General features: G+C 45.0%; 1 protein-coding gene across 1 annotated transcript; it reads left to right on the forward strand.

The window, feature by feature from the left end:
• The first annotated feature begins 4,097 nt into the window (after positions 1-4,097).
• Positions 4,098-21,634, forward strand: CHRNA1 (cholinergic receptor nicotinic alpha 1 subunit). Its single transcript, XM_068968180.1, has 9 exons — positions 4,098-4,140; positions 9,147-9,292; positions 9,403-9,447; positions 10,479-10,588; positions 13,854-14,049; positions 16,551-16,788; positions 19,372-19,595; positions 20,952-21,191; positions 21,503-21,634. The coding sequence occupies exons 1-9, from the start codon at positions 4,098-4,100 to the stop codon at positions 21,632-21,634; spliced, it is 1,374 nt and encodes a 457-aa protein (XP_068824281.1).
• Positions 21,635-23,140: the final 1,506 nt, after the last annotated feature.

Here is a 23,140-nt window from a genome sequence, read left to right on the forward strand (position 1 = left end):
TCAGAGCCAGAAAAAAAAAAAAAAAAAGCCTCGGGCAGAGGGTTGCAGGTGTGGACAGTCAGTAGATTCCTCCAAGTGGAGATGAAGGCCAAGGGGACGTGGCTGAGCACGGAGAGGGCCTGCGGTGATTCTGTGGTTAGTCTCTGATTTCGCTCTTTGGGCGGAGCTTCCCTATCCGTTGCCCTCCGTGGCTGGTGGATGTGGCCCCTGCCGGGTTCTACCTTGTCCATGACCTCCAAGGCCACCTGCGAGGTGAGCAGTGAGGAGACTGCCCTCTTGTGGAGACTGAGGAGGTTGCAGCCCATTTTCTGCCGCTGCGTCTTTGGGGCACCCAAGGAAGGACTCATTGCAGGCTTAGGCAACCAAAATTTTTCGTAGTCTGAATTCAAGAACTCTTTGGTCGTAGAATTCCTTCAAATACTTAGTAAACTGAAAATTTCTTTTGCAGTCATTTTTACGTGCCTGTATGCATACCTGGGGTTCTCTATCAGACACAATTCCCAAGCCCAATTTACTTCTTTGCATCCTAACCCCTAGGCTTCTCTCCCCCAACTTAGTGGAAACCACCTTGAAGCTCCTCTGGGAAAGAAATGGGCCTGAGCATGAAGAGCATAGCCTTAAAGGACTTTTGCTACAGTAGTGAGACTGTCGAGAAATCCTAATGGGCTTTGTTTTGCTCAAAGCCTTTTTTCCATGTTATCCCTTACTCTTAGGGTTCAAAGCAGAAAGCTCCAGATTTCTGGACTCATTCTAATCCCCTTCATTTCTATTCTTGAACTAGCCAATTACTGTGTGAGTTTGACTCTTCCTTGCACAGACTCACTAAGCAAAACCAACAAGAACTGGGAATTCCCTGGTGGTCCAGCAGCTAAGGTCCCTATAGTCAAAGCTATGGTTTTTCCAATAGTCATGTATGAAAGTGAGAGCTGGACAATAAAAAAGGCTGAGCACCAAATAATTGATGCCTTAAAACTGTGGTGCTGGAAAAGACTCTTGAGAGTCCCTTGGACTGCAAGGAGTTCAAATCAGCCAATCCTAAAGGACATCAGCCCTAAATATTCACTGGAAGGACTGAAGCCAAAGCTCCAATACCTTGGCCGCCTGATTCAAAGAGCCAACTCATTGAAAAAGACTGATGCTGGGAAATATTGAAGGCAAGAGGAGAAGGGGTCAGCAGAGGATGAGATGGTTGGGTGGCATCACTGACTTAATGAACATGAGTTTGAGCAAACTCAGGGAGAGAGTGAAGGACAGGGAAGCCTGGCGTGCTGCAGTCCATGGGGTCGCAAAGGGTCAGATACAACCGAGCAACTGAACCACCACCACCACCAGCGGTTAGGACTCTGCATTTCCACAGCAGGGCCAGAGGTTTCATCCCTGGTCAGGGAACTAAGATCCCACAGGCTGTGCCGCTTGGTAAAAAACAAACAAACAAAAAACACTAACTTTGCATTTTCCAACTTCTTTTAAAGCCACTGGCTTGTCACATACTTTGCTCATGAAGTAATCAAATACAACAGTTTTATTAAGTAATTTGCCATTATCTTCATTGGAGAAGGCAATGGCACCCCACTCCAGTACTCTTGCCTGGAGAATCCCAGGGACGGAGAAGCCTGGTGGGCTGCAGTCCATGGGGTCGCTAAGAGTCGGACACGACTGAGCGACTTCACTTTCACGCATTGGAGAAAATAAATGGCAACCCACTCCAGTGTTCTTGCCTGGAGAATCCCAGGGACAGGGGAGCCTGGTGGGCTGTCATCTATGGGGTCGCACAGAGTCGGACACGACTGAAGCAACTTAGCAGCAGCAGCAGCAGCATTATCTTCATCTTTTCTGCCTCCAATACCAATTTTCTTGCCTTCCTCCACTGTGGTACCTACTTTAGGATCCCCAATCCAAGGGAGTAAAATTTATATTAATAATGATAAAACCATCTGCTGTACAAATTTCAATGGACTTAACACCATAAAAATCTTGTTCCCATTTATGAAATAGAGCTGGGTGGTGACCAGGCCAATGTGCCGCCCCCCTCCCTGGAGTCATTCAAAGATGCAAGATATCAAAGCCCCTTTCAACATGTGGGTTTCCAAGGTCACCCTGAGAGTCACATCCATTCCAGGTCCTTTCCAGCCAGTCAGAGACTAGAAGAGCATGGATGAGCTCCAGTGGGAGGACGGTGAGTCTCATAAAATTTCCCCTCCTATTTCATTTTCTAGAACTCAGTCCCATGGCTTCATCTAGATGTAAGGGGTGTGGTAGAAAGATGTATTCCTGGCTTTGTAGTCACAGTGCTATGCTACGGAAAGGAGGGAACCAATCTTTTTGGTGGATAGTTAGTGCATCCCCCACAATTTAAAAGAATCAGTTCAGTTCAGTTGCTCAGTTGTGTCCGACTCTTTGTGACCCCATGAATCGCAGCATGCCAGGCCTCCCTGTCCATCACCAGCTCCCGGAGTTCACTCAAACTCACGTTCATCGAGTCCAGCCATCTCATCCTCTGTCGTCCCCTTCTCCTCCTGTCCCCAATCCCTCCCAGCATCAGAGTCTTTTCCAATGAGTCAGCTCTTCGCATCAGGTGGCCAAAGTATTGGAGTTTCAGCTTCAACATCAGTCCTTCCAGTGAACACCCAGGACTGATCTCCTTTAGAATGGACTGGTTGGATCTCCTTGCATTCCAAGGGACTCTCAAGAGTCTTCTCCAACACCACAATTCAAAAGCATTGAATTAAAACTCTTCGGCACTCAGCTTTCTTCACAGTCCAACTCTCACATCCATACATGACCACTGGAAAAACCATAGCCTTGACTAGACGGACCTTTGGTGGCAAAGTAATGTCTCTGCTTTTGAATATGCTATCTAGGTTGTTCATAAGTTTCCTTCCAAGGAGTAAATTTATTGCAGACCCCAAGCTCTCTCCACTACACTTCCAAATCTTTCCCTAATTATTTCTTTGGACTCACTGGAATAGGGGAATTGGCCAGGATGCTGTTCTTGACCTTAAGGTGAAGGACCTTGTTCACCTGATTCAACTTAAGAAGGAAGCAAGGAAAGAATGGTCAGGGTGTCTTTAAATAACTGCTCCCTTTTCTATTTTGGTAAAAAAAAAAAAAAAGAAGAAGAATAAGAAGGAAGAAAGAAAGAAATCCTTCTCAGACGGAGCAATTACTAATGGCAGGTTTTGGAGATTTTTTTTTTTTTAAACAAATACTTGAAACCTGAACCTGAACCACTCTGCTCCTTGCTCTGCTCCTGAGTGAGGGTAGGCAGAGGAATGATGGCAGGAAGGAGAAGCCTGGAGCAGCGCTTATGCAGTGGGGCAATTTCCCATTAATTACTTTTCACTTGAATAACAGGCCATAGGAGGTGGGCTGTTGGCTGTCACTAATGGCACACTGCAGAATAGGCATTGCCTGCTACAGAGATGGGTTGGAACAGGCACTCTGGGGGCCATCGTAAAATCAATTTTGCGGAAGAAGTCACCGTTGTTTAGAACCAAACCCAATCAAACATGGAATTCTCTCCAGCAACTGATTCAGTATGAACCTAACTCTTCTCAGATTCTTTCAGTCATAAAAGTCCCTGGCCCTCTCAGCCTAGAAGGAACAAGAAAATTTTCCTTTTTTAGTAGAATGTGGACTTTTGTGATTTAGGATAAAGTCTTACACACACAGCTGACTATCTGCTCAGACCAAGTTGTCCTGATCCACACAGATGAGGTTCTGATCCACACAGATGAGGTTCTGATTTGTACAAACGGGAGGGGGTTGCTCATCATGTAAAATAATTTATTCAATAGGGAAACTTTTTTTTTCTTTTTTCATTAAGACCAGACTCATGGTGCCTTTTAAAACACAGTGCAGTACACACTCGACTTGTCAAAGGTCCAGCAGTTGTGTAAAACGTACACCCTGTAATAATGTTAACGACCTCAGCCCTGGGCTCTTGAACTCTGGGCAGCCCAGCTGTTACTGCCACTAACAGGTGGTGTAAAACAATAGCTCAGCTCAGCCAACTCACTTTCCAAGCCCTCCGGCAGCTGAGTGTCCCTCCAGAGAGTGCCAGCGAGCAGCGCAGGCCGCCACTCCACCAGCAGCCCATGGAGCCCCAGCCGTTCCTCCTGCTCCTTGGACTCTGCTCAGGTGAGTGCCGGGGCCGGGGGCTATCCTGTGAGGCTGAGGCTCTAGAAGCCCCCAAACCAGAATCTTGCTTCTTTGATGCAAACACAGAATGGCAGGGCTTCAACAGTCCCAGGCTCTCCTGTCAGTTCCTCACTGATGTTGGCTTAATCGTGTTTGCGGATAAAGATTTTTTGCTTGGGTGATCCAATTAAAATAGGAGCTGCCTGCTCAGAAGCTACAAAGTAAACCTGCCATTCTCTCCCTCCATCAGTGTCTGTATGAGTCACGTGGATGATGGGATCCAGCACCTCTTCTACCATCCCAAAGTCACTATCATACTTGAACAACTATACGGACTTAGCAGGGTGACTTACGATCACAAGTAATACAGTTAACTGGTCCTTTTATGGCTCTGGAGAATTCTGAAAATGAAGAGGATTGATTGACAGCTCCATGTGCTGGAGGGAAAAACCTATTCACAACCACAACCAAACTTTCCATGAGAGAAGAACTATTTTGTAATCTTTTAAACTTCTGACGCTAAAAAAAATTCATATGAATGCATTCCTGCCCTTTTTTTTTTTAAAGGACATTACTCTATGTGAATTGAACCCATAAAAATCTTGCACAGCCCTTGACCTGCATTCAACTCTGGACTGTGTCACAACACAGCCACTGAAATGCTATCCTGAATCCCAAACTTCCGGTTGAGGGAAATAGATGTTGGCTGATTGTTTCATATAAAAGTTTAGTGGTGATATCATCCCAGCTGAGAAACAAGACGGCTGACATGCTGTGATTTCCCTTCTCCAATATTGCTCTGACAAACACAGGTCTTCTGGGCAAAAGAGGTGAAGAGTTTTATTATTAGTGTTTTTCAATAGCAGAGTTGACGGAAACAGCCTAAACTCTGGTAAATTATATCCTGTGGGATTTGGACTCAATCCAACCAAAGCTGGCCTGGTGGTGATGGTGGTGGTGAGGTGTGTGTATGTGTGTATGTTTGCAAACACCACACTCAATGGAAATTCTTAAGTGATATATTTACACTTAAAAATCTTTAAGAGATCTCTTAGGACACCAAAAACCTCCAGAAATTCATGTTTAGCTATTTTTTTTTAAGTATGTGATATGAAAAAAAAATAAAGTATGTGATATGTATGTAGATCAAACCTAGAGTTTGATGTCAGTTCACATGGATAATTCATGGAAATTTAGGGCAAGATGAGGCAATCCAACATCTCTTTTTTTATTATAGGGAAACTGAAGCTAAGAGACATAAACTGACCATCTCAAACTGACTCCATGGGACCATCCCAAAGTCCCCTGATGTATAAACTTTGGAATGTGATCAGACTCCATTTTTTATGAGCACAGTCAGAAAATATAGCCTGAAATTGGGAAGGTAGCCAGAGGCACAGCACCAGTCAAGATAAGAATTACCCAGGGCGACTATATGTTTTTGTTTAGCCGCTCTGTCATGTCCAACTCTTTGTGACCCCATGGACTATAGCACACCAGGCTCCTCTGTCCATGGGATTTCCCAGGTAAGAATACTGGAGTGGGTTGCCATTTCCTTCTCCATGGGATCTTCCCAACTGAGGGATCCAACTTGTGTCTCTTACTTTGTAGGTGGATTCTTTACCACTGAGCTACCTGGGAAGACAAGGACAGAATTCCTTTGGCCCAACCCAGCAAGCTGTCGCCCAAATAAAAATACAGATTGGACCAGTATAACACAAAAGAACACTTTGAAATTGTGGCTGGTCCCCTTACTTTGATTCAATCCCTTGGGGGCAAAATTCTCATTTATAACAGTGACACTTTTTCCGGTATTAGCTTAACTCATAATGATCTCTGTTCTATTTATACAGCACTTTCATTACGATCTTTCCTCTCTCCCAGCTCAGGAATCTCAAGCGCTTCATTGCCACCTTCCTTATGGCATATTGCTTTCCAACTTGTTCACAGTTATTTATGTAAAAGACGAATGTCGATGTCCATGAGAGTAGGAAGATGGGATCTGGGTCAGATTCATGTCTGAAAACCTCAGAGCTCTTCAAACAGTGCTTTGCATGCAGCAAATGTTGGACAAATACATGAATGAGTTAGTGTTGCCCCCATCTGAATGAGAATGACCAACACGATTTTGCTGAAAAAGGAAACTTCGACATTATTTATGTGTTTATCTGTGTGTCTGGCAATTTATACCTGCCTTCCAAAGAAAGTATTTACTGTGATTTATTGAATCTGTGAAGACATTGTCCAAGTCTCCAGACCACACTGGAATTGGAAACAAAACCTAGAATTCTGAGTTCAAGTCCTTTAAGTTTTATGTGATAAAACTTTGAGTGATACTCTGCCCTGCTTTGAGGAGGAAAAAAGAACAGAATACCAGTGAATGTGGTCTAAGAAATGGAGACCTCCTCAGGAATTCCTTAGAAACTCACGGCAGAAGGCACAGGCACCCTTGTCCTTGGCAAGGGCGCAAAGGAGGGAGTCGTATCCCTGGAATGCCATCTGTGCCAGGCTCCCCAGTCCTCCCTTCTCCCTAGGTGAACTTAGGGTCCGCCTGCGTATTTTTCTGCCACATAATGCTGATCATCTGCTCTCTCTGCTACTTTCTAGCATGTTCTTCATGTCAAACTGGAATAAACTGTCACTTAAAAATAAGCAGCCCAAGATAACATCAAAGCAATAACCTGAAACCTAGTGGCCAAGGCTCGAAGTGATCCATGCCAGCCCCCCCCGCCCCCACTGTGGGCTGGGTGGGGCTGAGGGTAGACAAAGCGTAGAAGACAGAGGATTTCTGTGTCCCAAGGGGCCACCGCAAAAACTCCACGGACAATATGTAGCTCTAAGGGGTCTCCAATGCCAGTGGGCTGGGGGAGATGCCATGTGAAAGCTCTGCATGAATCCTTTGGGTTCAGACATTTCAAGAAACTAGAAATGAAAAGCTAGGCTAGCTGGGAGTTCCACACACAGAGCCCAGGAAGGTCGTAATGAAGATATTTTAGCAACACTGAAAGCTTCAAAACGTTGAATGGACACAATACGCTCGCCTTTAGGGAAGTGGTGAGGTATACAGGTCCTGTGTCTGACTGCCTCCACTTAGAATCCCACTTGTAGCTAGCTGGGAGCCATGACATGCGTCTCTGCTGTTCCGACCTCAGTTTTCCCATCTGTGAAATAGGAGTAAAGACTGACCTCATAGAATTTTATAAGGATTCAATAACGTAACACAAATATAGGACCTTCAATAAAGCTCGACAGGCTAATTAAAACACACTTTGTGGTGGATGAAAATGTTTCAGCTCATTATACAGCATTAGTCATTTCAAGCTGATCTAAGCTCAGGATGAGAAATAGTGGTGGAGAGCGTAGACTCTGGGTGTGAATCCTGGCTCTACCACCGATGAAATCTGGGTCTCAATCTCCCCATCTGTAAACTGAGGATAATGACAGTATATACTATCATTGTTACGAGGATTGAAAGTTTTAGTACATATAGCATGTAGGGGAGTATCTGACACAAAACAAGTGGGATATGCGACTATTTTTGTTGATCAGTAGAAATAGAAAAGGGGACTACTTTTTACTTAATAATTGTTTTGTTGACAAACCCTTCCAAACTTAGGATCCAAGCAGAAAAATAATAAAAAATAATAATGACCTGCCTTAGAGGTGATCGGTTAATATGAACACAACTGCGGGGGAAAAAAGGGAAAGTGTCTCACTCATTTCGTTTTAAAAGTTGTCTTGGCCCGGGGAAAAGGTGTGGTTTCAGCAGTAATCTGCGGAAAGGGGAGATCTGGTTACATGAATCCGGGCAGATGGATTGTGTGTCTACTTCCTCTCTCAGCCGTGAACAGGCAATCCCCAAACCACCAGGGCTTGAGTTACAGGGATCCTTCATAAGGCGCTTGGAATTTGGAACACATTTTCTCATAGGAATAACAGCACATGCAGTTGTACAGTTTCCAGGACAGCCCACAGCACGCTCATAATATTAAAAGTGAGTTCAGGAGCACGGTGCAGAGTGACGGGCTCTAACCTGAGCTCTGCCCTAGCCGCGTGACCGCAGACAGGTCAGTGCACCGCTCGGAACCTCAGGTGAGAATGTCTCTCTGCCTGCTCGCCAGCGAAGACGTGTCACGCTGGACGCCTGAAGGCTGCGGGCTCTGAGAATACCGCATGATATCGCCCTTCATCCTGAAGGAAAATGTAGTAAAGATTCCTTGAAATTTAATATGCTCCAAATAGGAGACCCAAATCCAGGTCAACAGAATATGTGATTTTCTCTCTTAGCAACTTAATTGGGACATAGATGATTTTTTTTTATTTTTAAAATTATGTTAAAAATGCATAAATATGTATGTGAAGTTTACCATGGTAAAATAGACATTGCATAAAATTACCATCTTAAAGTACACAATCCGGTAGCATTAGGTATATTCACAATGTTAGGCAACCATCACCACTATCTAATTCCATAACTCTTTCATCACCCAGAAGGACATCCTGGGCCCATTAGCAGTTTCTCCCCTTTCCCTGTCCCCACAATCCCTGGCAACTGCTAATCGACTCTGTTCTATGGATTTACCTATTCTGGATATTTCATATAAATAGAATCACACAATCCATGTCCTGTTGTGTCTGACTTCTTTTACTTAGCATAATGTTTTCAAGGATCATTCGTGTTACAGCATGTATCAGAACTTCATTCCTTTTCATGGCTGAATAACGTTCTAATGTATGGATATACCACAATTTGTTTATTCATTTATCTGTTGATGGACATTTGTGTTATTTTCACCATATAGCTGTTAAAATATTGCTGCTATGAACATTCACGTACACATTTTTTGCTTGCTTTTTTGTTTTTTAATTGAAGCATAGTTGCTTTATTAGATTGTGTTAGTTTCAGGTATACAGCACAATGATTCAGATAGATATATATATTCACGTTAGTGTGTGCGGTGTGTGGGAGTCGACTCTGACAGTGAGTGTGTCCTTTGCCATCTCAGCTGGCCTCGTCCTGGGCTCCAAACATGAGACTCGTCTGGTGGCAAAGCTCTTTGAAGGCTACAACAGTGTGGTACGGCCCGTGGAAGACCACCGCCAGCCTGTGGAGGTCACGGTGGGCCTGCAGCTGATACAGCTCATCAACGTGGTGAGACAAGAGAGTTCCCAGCGCCCCACAGCACCCACACCGCCCAGTCCAGGGCATCCTCTCCAGCTCCCCACTGGTCCCCCTAAAGACGAGCCTCATCTTTTTTTCAGGATGAAGTGAATCAGATCGTGACAACCAACGTTCGTCTGAAGCAGGTAACGCAGCTGGATAAGTGTGTTCACGTTGTTCTCATTCACTCTGAATTTAACATGGGCTCAGCGGAAGTCAATTTGGGTAACAGGGATATGCACCAAAATGTTGAAAGCAGATATTTTGGGGTAGTGGGCTGTGTTGTGTTCATTCCTATTATTATTTTCACTTTGCGCTTTACCTGTATGTATCACTTCATTAGGTCTGCTGGAACAAAGTCACAACCTAGACAACTTAAACAACGGAAACTTACTGTCTCACAGCTTCTGAGGCCAAAAGCCCAGCATTAAGGTGTTGATAGAACTGGTTCCTTCTAAGGGTCGTGAGAGAGAACCTGCCCCGGGCCTCTCTGCTTTGCTTAGAATTGGCTGTCTTCAAGTTCGCATGACTTTCTTTCTGAATATACATCTTCTTCAACGTCCCCTTCTTATATGGACACCAGTCATATTGGATTAGGGCCCACCTTAATGACCTCACTTTAACTTAATTACCTCTATAAACACCCTATCTCCAAATGAGGTCGCTTTCTGAGGTACAGGGGATTAGAACTTTGTATTCATTTGGGGGAGACAGTTCAACATTGTGTTATCCATAATTTACTGCATTGGGCATATGTAACTTTTATAATGCAGAAAAAATATAGCACTTTTCAAAAAGTGAGGTTGCCTGCTTGAGGAAAATGTTCACAATAGGGTCATTCTCCTTTGCTAAGGTGGGCAGTGTACTTGATGGCATGACTTGGGGCTACCTTTGTTTTCTCATCTGTAAAATGGGGTCAATAATCACTCCTACCCCATGAGAACATTGTGAGGACTAAATGATGAATATGGGTTGAAACGCCTAGAATTGTGCCAGCATGTACTTGATGCTCTGTATGTGATTTTACTTCTTACTCAAGTGAAAGCCAAACTCTGAATCAAACCCTTCTTACCAGAGCACAGTTTCTGTCCATACCTGAATTACCATGTCCATCAGAGCTCTTGATAACCCGATTTTTTCATTGTTTTTCATCGACTAAAAATGTCTTCATTTCTAGCAATGGGTGGATTACAACTTGAAATGGAATCCAGATGACTATGGTGGCGTGAAAAAGATTCACATTCCTTCGGAAAAGATCTGGCACCCAGACTTCGTTCTTTATAACAAGTGAGCAAAACAGCCAGGATGAGAAGGCAGACATTCGGGGGGGCAGGGGGAGCCCAAGTGCCCTCACGGAAGGGCTGCTGCTCTCGGTAGGCGTTTCACCACTGTTCCCATTAAATAACCCTTATAAACCAAGAGCCAAGTTGACATGCTAGGGGTGCCATATGGTGTCTCATGTTATGAATAGAAACAATTATCAGAGCCAAATTGAACCAGGGCTGTGGGGTGGGGGACATTTAATCCCTGAGAACTCCTGAAGGGTATGTGGCAACTATCCAAGGAACCCAAACGTCCTATAACTGAGTTCCTTGGAATTAAATGTCCTTCCGACCAATAGGTCTGAACCTCGTGGGGTTGTTATTCGTCACCTCCTCATGGCATCCCAGGATGCTGCATGCTGCTGATGGCCCGGGATGCTTGTGTAGCCCGTCCGCTGGGCTCTGCGACAGACTGCACATTGTGAAATTATAATGTGATTCAAGACACTCTGCTTTATTTTTTTTTTTTTTTTTTTTTAGAGTTCAGTTTTTTTTTTTAATATTTATTTTTTTTTGATTAAATTTTAAAATCTTTAATTCTTACATGTGTTCCCAAACATGAAACCCCCTCCCATCTCCCTCCCAAGACACTCTGCTTTAATGACACGCTCATTATCATATGCCCTTCATTTGTCAGGGAATGTTCGTTGCAAACAGCATCCTCCAGGCAGCAGCACTGGCCTAGAGGATTTGTGGCCTGACAGTCTGCAGCACGCGTCTGGGGCGAGCAGGCTGTGCATACTAGCAGACTCTCCAGGGAAGATGGCCAGGGCTAGTTAGTGGACATGACACCCTTTAAGGTGACCCTCCCCAACTTTGATATTTTATTGCGTATTTTCCAATCAGACCTGGGATTCAAGCTTGAGCTGAAATATCCCATCATTTTGTGTAAACTTTGGGACAGGTGTGCTGATAAGGAAGAAGTGTCTATCTCTCAGGGTTAAGTTTATCTTTCACTTAGAATCTAAGCGAAGCAATTAAAACCCTCTGGTCGTTTAGATCAGCTCAGTCAGAAACACTCTCACAGGGGAGAGAATCCCGTTTCACCTGCTTGGAAGGAGAAAGTAGACCATCCTCCCCCTCAGCTCTGTTGGGAGGATCTAAAGCTGCATAGTTTTCTGGATAGAGCCTCTTCTCAGTCCCAAGAAAAAATCAATGGGGAGAAAGTTTCTTGGATTATAAAATGAGGCATGACATATCCCATATGGGGCGCCAGGCAGACCCCACTCACTTTTCAGCCCCTAATTTTACTATCCTGCTCTCTGCCAAGGCCCTAGGGGACAGGCCATTTGGGGGATGAGTAGATCTGCAGGGAGAGTTTCTTATCTTTCAGTATCCACCATGCTGTTTTTTCAAATGAGAGATTATTGCCAACATTTGAAAATAGGAAAATACATCAAAACCTGAATTTTTAGCCCCTCTGCATGCATGCTCAGCTGCTTCAGTCTTGTGACCCCATGGACTGCAGCCTGCCAGGCTCCTCTGCCCATGGAATTCACCAGGCAAGAATACTGGAGCGGGTTGCCATTCCCTTCTGCAGGGAATCTTCCCCACCCAGGCCAAACCCATGTCTTTCACATCTCCTACAGTTCTGTACCACTAGGGCCACCTTGGGAGCCCTTTAGCCTCTCTAGAAAATTCCAACATTCAAAAATATGAAAACTTTGGATTGGAAATTGAGATTTCCAGCTTCCAAGGAAGGATCAAATATCAGGCAACATGGAGCCTTGACTCCCACGCAGACACACTTCCTTGCCGGGGTGCGGGGCTCTTCCTTTGTGAGGCTCACCTCTCCCTCCTTCCTCGCTTGCCTGACCTAGAGGCATCTGAGTTTGTGATTCTGCTCCACTGGAGTCTAAATAGTTCTTTCAAAGGTAAATAGAACCCTCTTTAACATGCTTATCACAGTAATGACCCACTAGCCATATTTTTATTTAAAATTCCTGGATTTTTCCCCCAATTAACTTTTGTAAAAGAGCTTTTAAAGATATTTTTAAAATTAATTATTCTGCTCTTCGCTGCTGCATGGGCTGTTCCTCTAGGTGAGGAGAGCGGGGGCTCCTCTCTAGTTGCGGCTTCTCATTGCAGTGGCTTCTCCTGTTGCAGAGCCCGGGCTCTCGGGTGCAGCGAGTTCAGTAGTTGGGGCATGTGGGCTCAGCAGTTGTGGCTCATGGGCTTTAAAGCACAAGCTCACTAGCTGTGGCACAGACTTAGTTACTGTGGGATCCTTCCAGATTAGGAATCGAAACTGTGTCTCCTGCACTGGCAGGTGGATTCTTTACCACTGAGCCACCAGAGAAGCATCCCCAATCAACTTTTAAAGTATATCAGAGAGGGCATAGATGGAGACTGGGGCTTCCCTGATGGCTCAGACAGTAAAGAATCTGCCTGCAGTGCAGGAGACCTGGGTTCGATCCCTGGGTTGGGAAGATCCCCTGGAGAAGGGACTGGCTACCGACTCCAGTATTCTTGCCTGAGGAATCCCATAGACAGAGGAGCCTGACGGGCTCCAGTCTGTGGGTCACAAAGAGTTGGAAAGGACTGAGCAACTAACACTTCTGCTTTTAACTTTTTCAATGTTACAAATACTACTGAGGACGGGGGGGAAAAAAGTCTGGGATACAGTGGATCTGTATTACCAGTTAGTTCTTTAAAACTATAGATTCTCAGATTCATCCCCAGATATCCTGATTCAGTGCTTAGATTCAGTGCTCAGGAATCTATATTTATTTTTTTTTAATTGAAGTATAGTTAATGTGTTAGTTTCTAGTGTACAGCATAGTGATTTGGATTTTTTGCAGATAAATTCCATTATGGGTTATTACAAGATGTTGGGTATAGTTCCCTGTAATACACAGTAAATCCTTGTTGCTTATCTATTTTAAGTATAGTAGTTTGTATTTGTTAACCCCGTGCTCCTAATTTGTCCCTCCCCCTCCCCTTTGTTGATCATAAGTTTGCTTCCTATACCTGTGAATCTGTTTGGTATACAGATTCACTTGTATTATTTTCTAGGTTCAGGAATCTGTATTTTAAACAAGCACCCCATGATCCTTATTATCGGGCAAATTTGGAAAACATGGCCATAGATAAAAAGCAATGCCGCTCAAAAGAAAGCTTCTATAATTAGCACCTGAATAATTACCAGCTGTCTCCTGTTAACATCCCCAAGCAGAACTGAAGGTTCATCTGTCACTTGGAGCCCTGTTCTTCTTTTATCCCAACTGTAGTGCAGATGGTGACTTTGCTATTGTCAAGTTCACCAAAGTGCTCCTGGACTACACTGGCCACATCACATGGACACCGCCCGCCATCTTCAAAAGCTACTGCGAGATCATCGTCACCCACTTTCCCTTTGACGAACAGAACTGCACCATGAAGCTGGGCACCTGGACCTATGATGGCTCTGTGGTGGTCATCAACCCGGTACGTGATGACCCCTTGGGAGGAGCTGGGGTGCAGCAAAAGCAAGACTTAGGTCTCCAACTCTGCCCCTACATTGTTGCAGGCTCACTGCGTCCACTCGCTCTTCGGGGATCATCTACCTTCATGCTTTTCAATTACTTGGGCAAGTTCTTGACATGCTACATAAGAGAACCATCTGGGGCTTACATAATTTCCTATGCCCAGACTACTCAGGCCCAATAATTCTGATTGAATCAGCCTAGGGTGGAGCTAGGGCACCAATAGGTTTTAAAGCTCCCAGTTCAGTTCAGTCACTCAGTTGTGTCCAGCTCCTTGGGACCCCATGGGCTGCAGCACGCCAGGCCTCCCTGTACATCACCAACTTCCAGAGTTTACTCAAACTCATGTCCATTGAGTCAGTGATGCCATCCAACCATCTCATCCTCCATCATCCCCTTCTCCTCCCGCCTTCAATCATTCCCAACATCAGGGTCTCTTCCAGTGAGTCAGCTCTTTGCATCAGGTGGCCAAAGTATTGGAGTTTCAGCTTCAGTGTCAGTCCTTCCAATCAACATTCAGGACTGATTTCCTTTAGGATGGACTGGTTGGATATCCTTGAAGTCCAAGAGACTCTCAAGAGTCTTCTCCAACACCACAGTTCAAAAGCATCAATTCTTCGGCACTCAGCTTTCTTTATAGTCCAACTCTCATATCCATTAATGACTACTGGAAAAACCATAGCCTTGACAAGCTGGACCTTTTTAGGCAAAGTAATGTCTCTGCTTTTCAACATGCTATATAGGTTGCTCATAACTTTTCTTCCAAGGTGTAAGCGTCTTTTTATTTCATGGTTGCAGTCACCATCTGCAGTGATTTTGGAGCCCTAAAAAATGAAGTCTGACACTGTTTCCACTGACTCTCCATCTATTTGCCGTGAAGTGATGGGACTGGATGCCATGATCTTTGTTTTCTGAAGGTTGAGCTTTAAGCCAACTTTTTCACTCTTCTCTTTCACTTTCATCAAGAGGCTTTTTAGTTCCTCTTCATTTTCTGCCATAAGGGTGGTGTCATCTGCATATCTGAGCTTATTGATATTTGTCCTGGCAATCTTGATTTCAGCTAGTGCTTCCTCCAGCCCAGCGTTTCTCATGATGTACTCTGCACAGAAGTTAAATAAGCAGGGTGACCACATACAGCCTTGATGTACTCCTTTTCCTATTTGGAGCCAGGCTGTAGTTCCATGTCCAGTTCTAACTGTTACTTCCTGACCTGCATACAGATTTCTCAAGAGGCAGATCAGATGGTCTGGTATTCCCATCTCTTTCAGAATTTTCCACAGTTTATTGTGACCCACACAGTCAAAGGCTTTGGTGTAGTCAATAAAGCAGAAATAGATGTTTTTCTGGAACTCTTTTGCTTTTTCAATGATCCAGCGGATGTTGGCAAGTTGATCTCTGGTTCTTCTGCCTTTTCTAAAACCAGCTTGCACATCTGGAAGTTCATGGTTCAGGTATTGTTGAAGCCTGGCTTGGAGAATTTTGAGCTTTGCTATCGTGTGAGATGAGTGAAACTGTGCGGTAATTTGAGCAGTCTTTGGCATTGCCTTTCTTTGGGATTGGAATAAAACTGACCTTTTTCTAGTCCTGTGGCCTCTGTTGGGTTTTCCAAATTTGCTGGCATATTGAGTGCAGCACTTTCACAGCATCATCTTTTAGGATTTGAAATAGCTCAACTGGAATTCCATCACCTCCACTAGCTTTGTTCATAGTGATGCTTTCTAAGGCCCACTTGCTTTCACATTCCAGGGTGTCTGGCTCTAGGTGAGTGATCACATCATCAAGATTATCTGGCTTGTGAAGATCTTTTTTGTACAGTTCTTCCGTGTGTTCTTGCCACCTCTTCTTAATATCTTCTGCTTCTGTTAGGTCCATACCATTTCTGTCCTTTATTGAGCCCATCTTTGCATGAAATGTTCCCTTGGTATCTCTAATTTTCTTGAAGAGATCTCTAGCCTTTCCCATTCTATTGTTATCCTCTCTTTCTTTGCACTGATCACTGAGGAAGGCTTTCTTGTCTCTCCTTGCTAGTCTTAAAGCTCCCAGGAAACTTGAATGTATAGTCAACATGGAAAAAATCCCAATAGTCCCAACCCACTAATTTTTTTTTTTTTTTAAGATTTTTTTTTTTTTTTTGGATGTGGGCCATTTTCAAAGTCCTTACTGAGTTGTTACAAAATCACCTCTGTGCTGTTTTTGGTTCCCTGGCAGAGCAGCATGTGGGACTCCAGCTCCCCAACCAGGAATCAACCCCACACCCCCTGCAATGGAAGGTGAGGTCCCATCTGCTGAACTGCCAGGAAAGTCCCCAACCCCCTTCTTTTACAGAAAGGGAACATACACAAGGTCCCCTCCTAGGTATGCAACAGCAGTGGAATCTGTTGCCTTGTCGCAGCTGATTAGGAAACCCTGCCCCTCCTCATGGTGACAAGGCTGGGGTGTCAAAGTTTCGTTCCGTGTCCTCAGGAGAGCGACCAGCCGGACCTGAGCAACTTCATGGAGAGTGGAGAATGGGTGATCAAGGAGTCGCGGGGCTGGAAGCACTGGGTGTTCTACGCCTGCTGCCCCTCCACCCCCTACCTGGACATCACCTACCACTTCGTCATGCAGCGCCTGCCCCTCTACTTCATCGTCAACGTCATCATCCCCTGCCTGCTCTTCTCCTTCTTAACCGGCCTGGTGTTCTACCTGCCCACAGACTCAGGTGGGTGCAGTTGCCGTGGTGGCGGCTGCTGCCGCTGGTGGATCTCGCGCTGCTATTTTAGGGGAAGCCAGGAATAACCATGGCTGATGAACAGATACAGGCGGACAGACCCGAAGCACCAGCCCTGGAAGGGTGCATCACTGGCCACGTGGTGAAGGCCTCTGGGGCAGACCGCAGGGCCGGCAGAAGTGTGAGCTGAATGTGACCCTGAAGGTGCGCACACACAGCGGGTTAAGTGAATAACCACCAGCACCTGTTTGCTGAATACCTGCTGTGTGCCCTGAGACACGCTGGGCAAGGCGTGGACCACAGACACCCCAGGACCCCTTCCCCCATGAAGTCGCTTGCTCTCTGTGACTAACCCAGGTCTTGCCTCTTTCGTCTACTGCTTGCTGCTTGAAAATAGCTTTTGGGTATCTCTTCTCCACATGGCAGTATCTTTATACATAAGACCATACTTCCCAAGTGGCAATTCTTTCCCCTGTATCAGCCTGGGCCTCCTGCTGAGTAATCACATCTGTGACATAATTTCACCAGACACCAACGATCTAGAGAGAAGGGGGTAAGGAAACACGCCTGTCTGCCAGCAAATCCCTGCTCTCAAACAATGTAAGGCAGACAAGTAGGAGAAGAAGATAGTAAGATAGTCCTCAAACTTATGCCAGAAAACAACTGTATCAAAATGCCACAGGAAAAACCCCACAAAAGTCTAAATTCAACTTTCCAATAAGGAAAAAAAAAGCTTACACATTCACTCACTCAATATATAGCTTTTAAACAATTGTTGCAAGACAGGGATAAGGTAAAGAACAGGGCAGAATTTGCCCCACAGAATGTATGTTCTAGGGGATTGTATTCTTAAACAAATGATCACAAATATTTTTTGAACTTTATAATCAAATGAAGTTTCTCAAAGTGAAGAGAGAGAACACTAGGTGGGTCACTATGGAAACTAAACAGAGTTTCTGTCAATATTAGATAATTTATGCCAGAAACGCATTTAGAACAGAGACAGTTTGATAAGTGTCAGCTACTATTATCACTAATCGAGAAATTTGATGTACTTTGATCCATGTTTTACATTTATAATTCTGTTTCCTGTTTTACTTTTGAAGACTTTCCTATGCACCAGAAACTGACAACTTCTTGTTTCCTCCACGCTGGATCCTGTGTATATCACTAACATCTGAAAGCATCCAGAACGGGCAAAGTTCCACACTGGAAAGCAGGGCCATATGAGGGTTTCCCAGGACACAAACAGCAAGACCAGCCCAAGGAAAGTCCCTTCCAAAGGCTCTTTACTGCCTCAGAGCTGATCAATCCCCACAAAACTATTCCAGTGTCATTCACTCCCTGGCTTTCTTGTTTACTTGTCCAGGCAAGACACCATCCGGGAATTGTTTGCCCTGAAATTGTAGGGCCTGGGGAAAAGATTAAGGGGAAAGGGAATCCCTTGGCCCTTAATGTGAAAAAAAAAAAAGAATCAAAACATACACACACACAAAACAAGTCATCCCCTTAGAGAATATGAGAAAGTGAGTGGTGTGAAATCATTGATTTTGTCCTTTCTCAGCTTTGGTCTTGCAGCTTGCTTCCATGGTGAGAAAGATACATGTATTTCTGACCTACACATCCATCTGCTGAGTAACAAGTAGGCCAGGCTGCGGTTCAGTTTTGTGAGGTTTAACACGTTCTGCTGCAGACAGAAAAACTGCCATCTGGGTTCTCACTTGCCACCCAGAACCTCTTTGGTTTCCCTGGATTCCACCAAGAAATATAATTCTGGGGCATGAGATGAAGTAGCATTTCCTGCTTGGCAGCATCGGACGGAAATGCCTGCCACTTGCCATTGTCAGCAGAGTTAAGTGCCAGGGTCTCATAGGAAATACTGCAGAAAGAAACTCCCCAGTGTGAGGCTTTGAGAACAGGCCAGTTGCATTCCTCTCTCACCCTTGGGCTTCACTGGTGTGTTCACTTGCTAGGTCTGCCTTCACAAAGGACGCCAGGCTGGTGGCTTAAACAACAGAAATTTATTTTCTCATAGTTCTGGAGGCTGGAAATCAAGATCCAGGTGCAGCAGCATTGGTCTCCTCTGAACCCTCTCTTCGTGGCTGGTAGATGACTGGCTTCTCCCTGCGCCCTCACATGGCCTTTCTCTCTGTGTCTTAATCTTTTCTGATAAGGACGCCAGTCACCAAAGACCCAGCCTAAGACCTCATTTTAATTTAATTACCTCTGTAAAGAGCCTGTTTCCAAATACAGTCTGTGAGGTGCTGGGGTTTGGGGCTTCAACATATAAATTCACTGTCAGTTGTTCAGTTGTGTTCAATGCTTTGTGACCCCATGGTCTGGAGCTCGCCAGGCTCCTCGGTCCATGGGATTCTCCAGGCAAGAAGACTGGAGTGGGTTGCTGTGCTCTCCTCCAGGGGTCTTCCCAACTCAGGGATCGAACCTGGGTCTCCTACCCTGCAGGCAGATTTCGTACCGGCTGAACCACGTAGGAAGACCTATAGATGTGGGGGGAGAGCAGTTTAGCCCCTAACAGGTGGGTTGCTGTGTCTGCCTCCTCCTCGTTTCGCCCAGGAGAGAAGATGACCCTGAGTATCTCTGTCTTGCTGTCCTTGACCGTGTTCCTTCTGGTCATCGTGGAGCTGATCCCTTCCACCTCCAGCGCCGTGCCCTTGATTGGGAAGTACATGCTGTTTACCATGGTGTTCGTCATCGCATCCATCATCATCACCGTCATCGTCATCAACACGCACCACCGCTCCCCCAGCACCCACGTCATGCCCGAGTGGGTGCGGAAGGTGAGTGAGCAGGGCACCGGGACACTTTGCACAGGGCAGCCGCAAGTCTGCCCTTCCACGCGGCCAGTGGCGTCCTAGGCAACCCTGCTAGGCTCTTGGAAACCAAAAGGCTTTCTTGGGCTGTAGGGGCTTTGGGGGAGGAATTTTTCTGGACTCTGGCTGAAGATAAATAACTCATGTAGCCTCCCCAGGGAGATAAGAAAACCAGAATTAACAAAGCCCACTTCAACGTCAACCTTAAAGAGTCTCTTTGTTTATAAAAGACAAATAAATCACTATCTTTTAATTCAAATACCTTGAAACCTTGACCTGTTTGTATGTGAACAGACTGATAATTTCTTTGCTGGCGGAATCATCTGCTGAGACTAGAATAAGGGCTGGAGACTGGCGGGGCGGGGGGGCAGGGTGAGGTGGCTGGGCTTGATGAGAGATTGTCAAAAAGTTAAGTTTTAATGAAGAACTTGGTCTCATATATTTATTTTACTGAATTTTAAAATGTGTTAACATTTCAGGTATAATATCAGTTCTTTCATACACATTCACACAGACACGAATGTCCTGGCTTTTGTGCACAATGCAAAAGGTTTGCCACGAACTGACAGAGAAACTGCTGCTTGCAATGCATTCTTTTGGGAGAAGTAGTCTCTGCTTCTCTAAAGGCTGTTAAGTAACTCCTAGCAATACCTATAGGGCTTCCCAGGTGGTGTGGAGGTAAAGAACCTTCTTGCCCATACAGGAGACACAGGCGACTTGGGTTTGATCCCTGGGCCAGGAAGATCCCCTGGAGGAGGAAATGGCAACCCACTCCAGTGTTCTTGCCTGAAGAATCCCATGGACGGAGGAGCCTGGAGTGCTGCAGTCCATGGGGTCACAAAGGATCGGACACGATTGAGCACGAGTGCAGAAATACCCATGCTGCATTTCTTCAGGAACCAGAAACAGAAGAAAACAGTCTAGCCGTTTTGTGGGGTTGGAACCTTAATTTTTTTTGGCAGGAGGGGCCCTTTAATCTTTTGGTCATGAGAATAGGGGCTTTGAAGAAAGCAGGTGCTTATAGGGGGTCTGGAAGCTTAAGCATCAGTGGTTTCTTAGAAGTCCAATAGCTGCACACTTGCTCCCTCCAGTGGCCAACTGCTGGCATTACAGGATCATCTCTTCGCCTTAGTCATTTAACAGGCCACAGGACACAGATGAATCTGAGAAAATCTAGTATGGTCCTTTTGTTTTAGGGACAAAAGTAGCTGAGGCCTAGAGAACCTGAATGACTTGCCTAAGGTCTCATTAGTTATTCACAATCATAGTTTGATGCTTGCTCTGCTGACAATAATTCCCATACCTGGACTTCTTTTGTATTAGGTTTTTATCGACACAATCCCAAATATCATGTTCTTCTCCACGATGAAAAGACCATCCAGAGAAAAACAAGACACAAAGATTTTTACAGAAGACATCGATATTTCTGACATTTCTGGGAAACCAGGGCCTCCACCAATGGGTTTCCACTCTCCCCTGATCAAACACCCCGAGGTGAAAAGTGCCATTGAGGGCATCAAATACATCGCAGAGACCATGAAGTCAGACCAGGAGTCCAATAACGTAAGCTTTGTGGCTTGAGATCCACACCTTGGGGTTTAAAGGGTCACGTGCTTAAGCATAGAGTGTCTGATGGGTCTGGCTTGATGGGAAGGTTGGCATTCAAGGGGCAGCTACTGATGTAAGATGTGCCTGATGACTCCCTAGGCCATCTCAGCAAGTCGTCACATTGTGAATAACCTCTTTAAAAGATAAAGATCACGGTGCCAGTGGAGGGAGGATCCACAGTCAAGGGGCCCCTGGATGACGGATAGCACGAACGTTGCGAGTCCGCCATCACCTTCAGGACGTTCTGACACATTCCTCTCTCCCAGGCGGCTGAGGAATGGAAGTACGTCGCGATGGTGATGGACCACATTCTCCTGGCAGTCTTCATGCTCGTCTGCATCATCGGAACCCTGGCTGTGTTTGCAGGTCGGCTCATTGAATTAAATCAGCAAGGATGAATGGAAAGCTGGGCTGAACCTCCGCACCAGGGAGATCTGTCTAGTTGGATACATGCTCACTTATCAGATATTTAATTTTCTGTATTTATTATTCATGGCAACGGTTTATGTTTACATAAGGTTATGGCCTCCAAGCGTGTTCACATTGCTTCTCCCTTCACTCCTGCTGTGGCTGCCTGGAGAGTGAATCCTTTGCAGTAAGTGAACCTGGATTGCTACAAAATGTGTTCATTTCCAGCAGCATCTGGAAGAATTTTGCCCATGATAACTGAGGTTTTCTGATAGTTTAAAAATAACTTTTTAAAAAAATTTTAAGCAAAGAGTCCATTCTTTGCTTAATAGTCAGTTTTGTACTTACTAAAAAAGCCCCATCTGCCAGTCCCCCAAAGAAAAAGCATTTGACTTAGAGAGAAGGAAAGCAATAGAAAGACAACAGGGAAATTCTAGAATGGCCACCAAAATACAAACTGCCTCAAAAACCCAAGTTTTGAAGTTTCTGGAATTTGGAGGTGAGGGAATGTCTTCCCAATCTAACACAGCACCTGAGTTTGATGTTTGGGGTTTGAGGGAAAAGAGTAACTAACCTGAATGGAGTCTGGGGCCAGGCACTGTGGGAATGAGATCACATGTATTTTTTTTTTTATCCTCATAACTCTGTAAATGTCCCTAGTTTATAAATAAGAAAACTGAACTTGTGGGAGGTTAAGTTCATTATCCAAACTAGCAAGTAGAACTGACTTTTGAACCTGGATCATGTGGATTCACAGTAGCTCTGAGCTGGGCTGGTTCATCGCTCACTTGCTCTTTGGATCAACCCTGGCTGCATCTGGGCCATCCTGTGACTCTGGTCAGTGTTTTTGAGGAGGCTCAGTCCTAGTATTAGCCTTCTTCCTGCCTTCCCAATTAAACCACCCGCCTTTCCCCCAGTCTTTATCCCAACCCTGTTTGAGGTTCTAGTTCTATGAATGGAATCACAAATGTGTGCACATATCATCATTTCTACAATTCTGGACACATGAGTAGGAGAGGAAATTTATTTCCTTTCTTCATAGCAACCTACTGGCAGTGCACCCCAGTACTAGCAAATGTACAGCCCTGGGCTCAGTAATGACCATCATCCCCAGAACACATCTGATCCACATCAGTCCCAGAGAGAGTGGGGAATGGCAGTACCAGGCCACCTGTCTGAACTCAGGCGATTTCAATCTGTGTCTCCTTGGCATTTCCTGTGACATACCCATGGCAGGACTGAGTGCCTGATTTACGAGTAAACTAAAGGAAAACAGTTTGGCATTTCCTCAAAAATCGAGGCATAGAATTATCATATAATCCACCAACTCCACTCCTAGATATACACCCAAAAGAACTGGAAGCAGGACTTGAACAGATCCGTGGATACCAATATTCACTGCAGCATTATTTATAATAGTCAAAAGGTAAAAAAAATCCACCCCTGTCCATCAGCATAAGAGCAAATGCATGAGGAATGACGTTTTTATAAATACT

The sequence above is a fragment of the Capricornis sumatraensis genome, chromosome 3, assembly GCF_032405125.1.
Source record: "Capricornis sumatraensis isolate serow.1 chromosome 3, serow.2, whole genome shotgun sequence".
In the NCBI taxonomy this organism is placed as follows: domain Eukaryota; kingdom Metazoa; phylum Chordata; class Mammalia; order Artiodactyla; family Bovidae; genus Capricornis; species Capricornis sumatraensis.

Coding starts and splice junctions, on each gene's coding strand:
- CHRNA1 (XM_068968180.1), top strand. CDS start 4,098: ATGGAGCCCCAGCCGTTCCTCCTGCTCCTTGGACTCTGCTCAG. Junction 14,050..16,550: donor CTGTGGTGGTCATCAACCCG/GTACGTGATGAC, acceptor CCGTGTCCTCAG/GAGAGCGACCAGCCGGACCT. Junction 16,789..19,371: donor CTACCTGCCCACAGACTCAG/GTGGGTGCAGTT, acceptor CGTTTCGCCCAG/GAGAGAAGATGACCCTGAGT.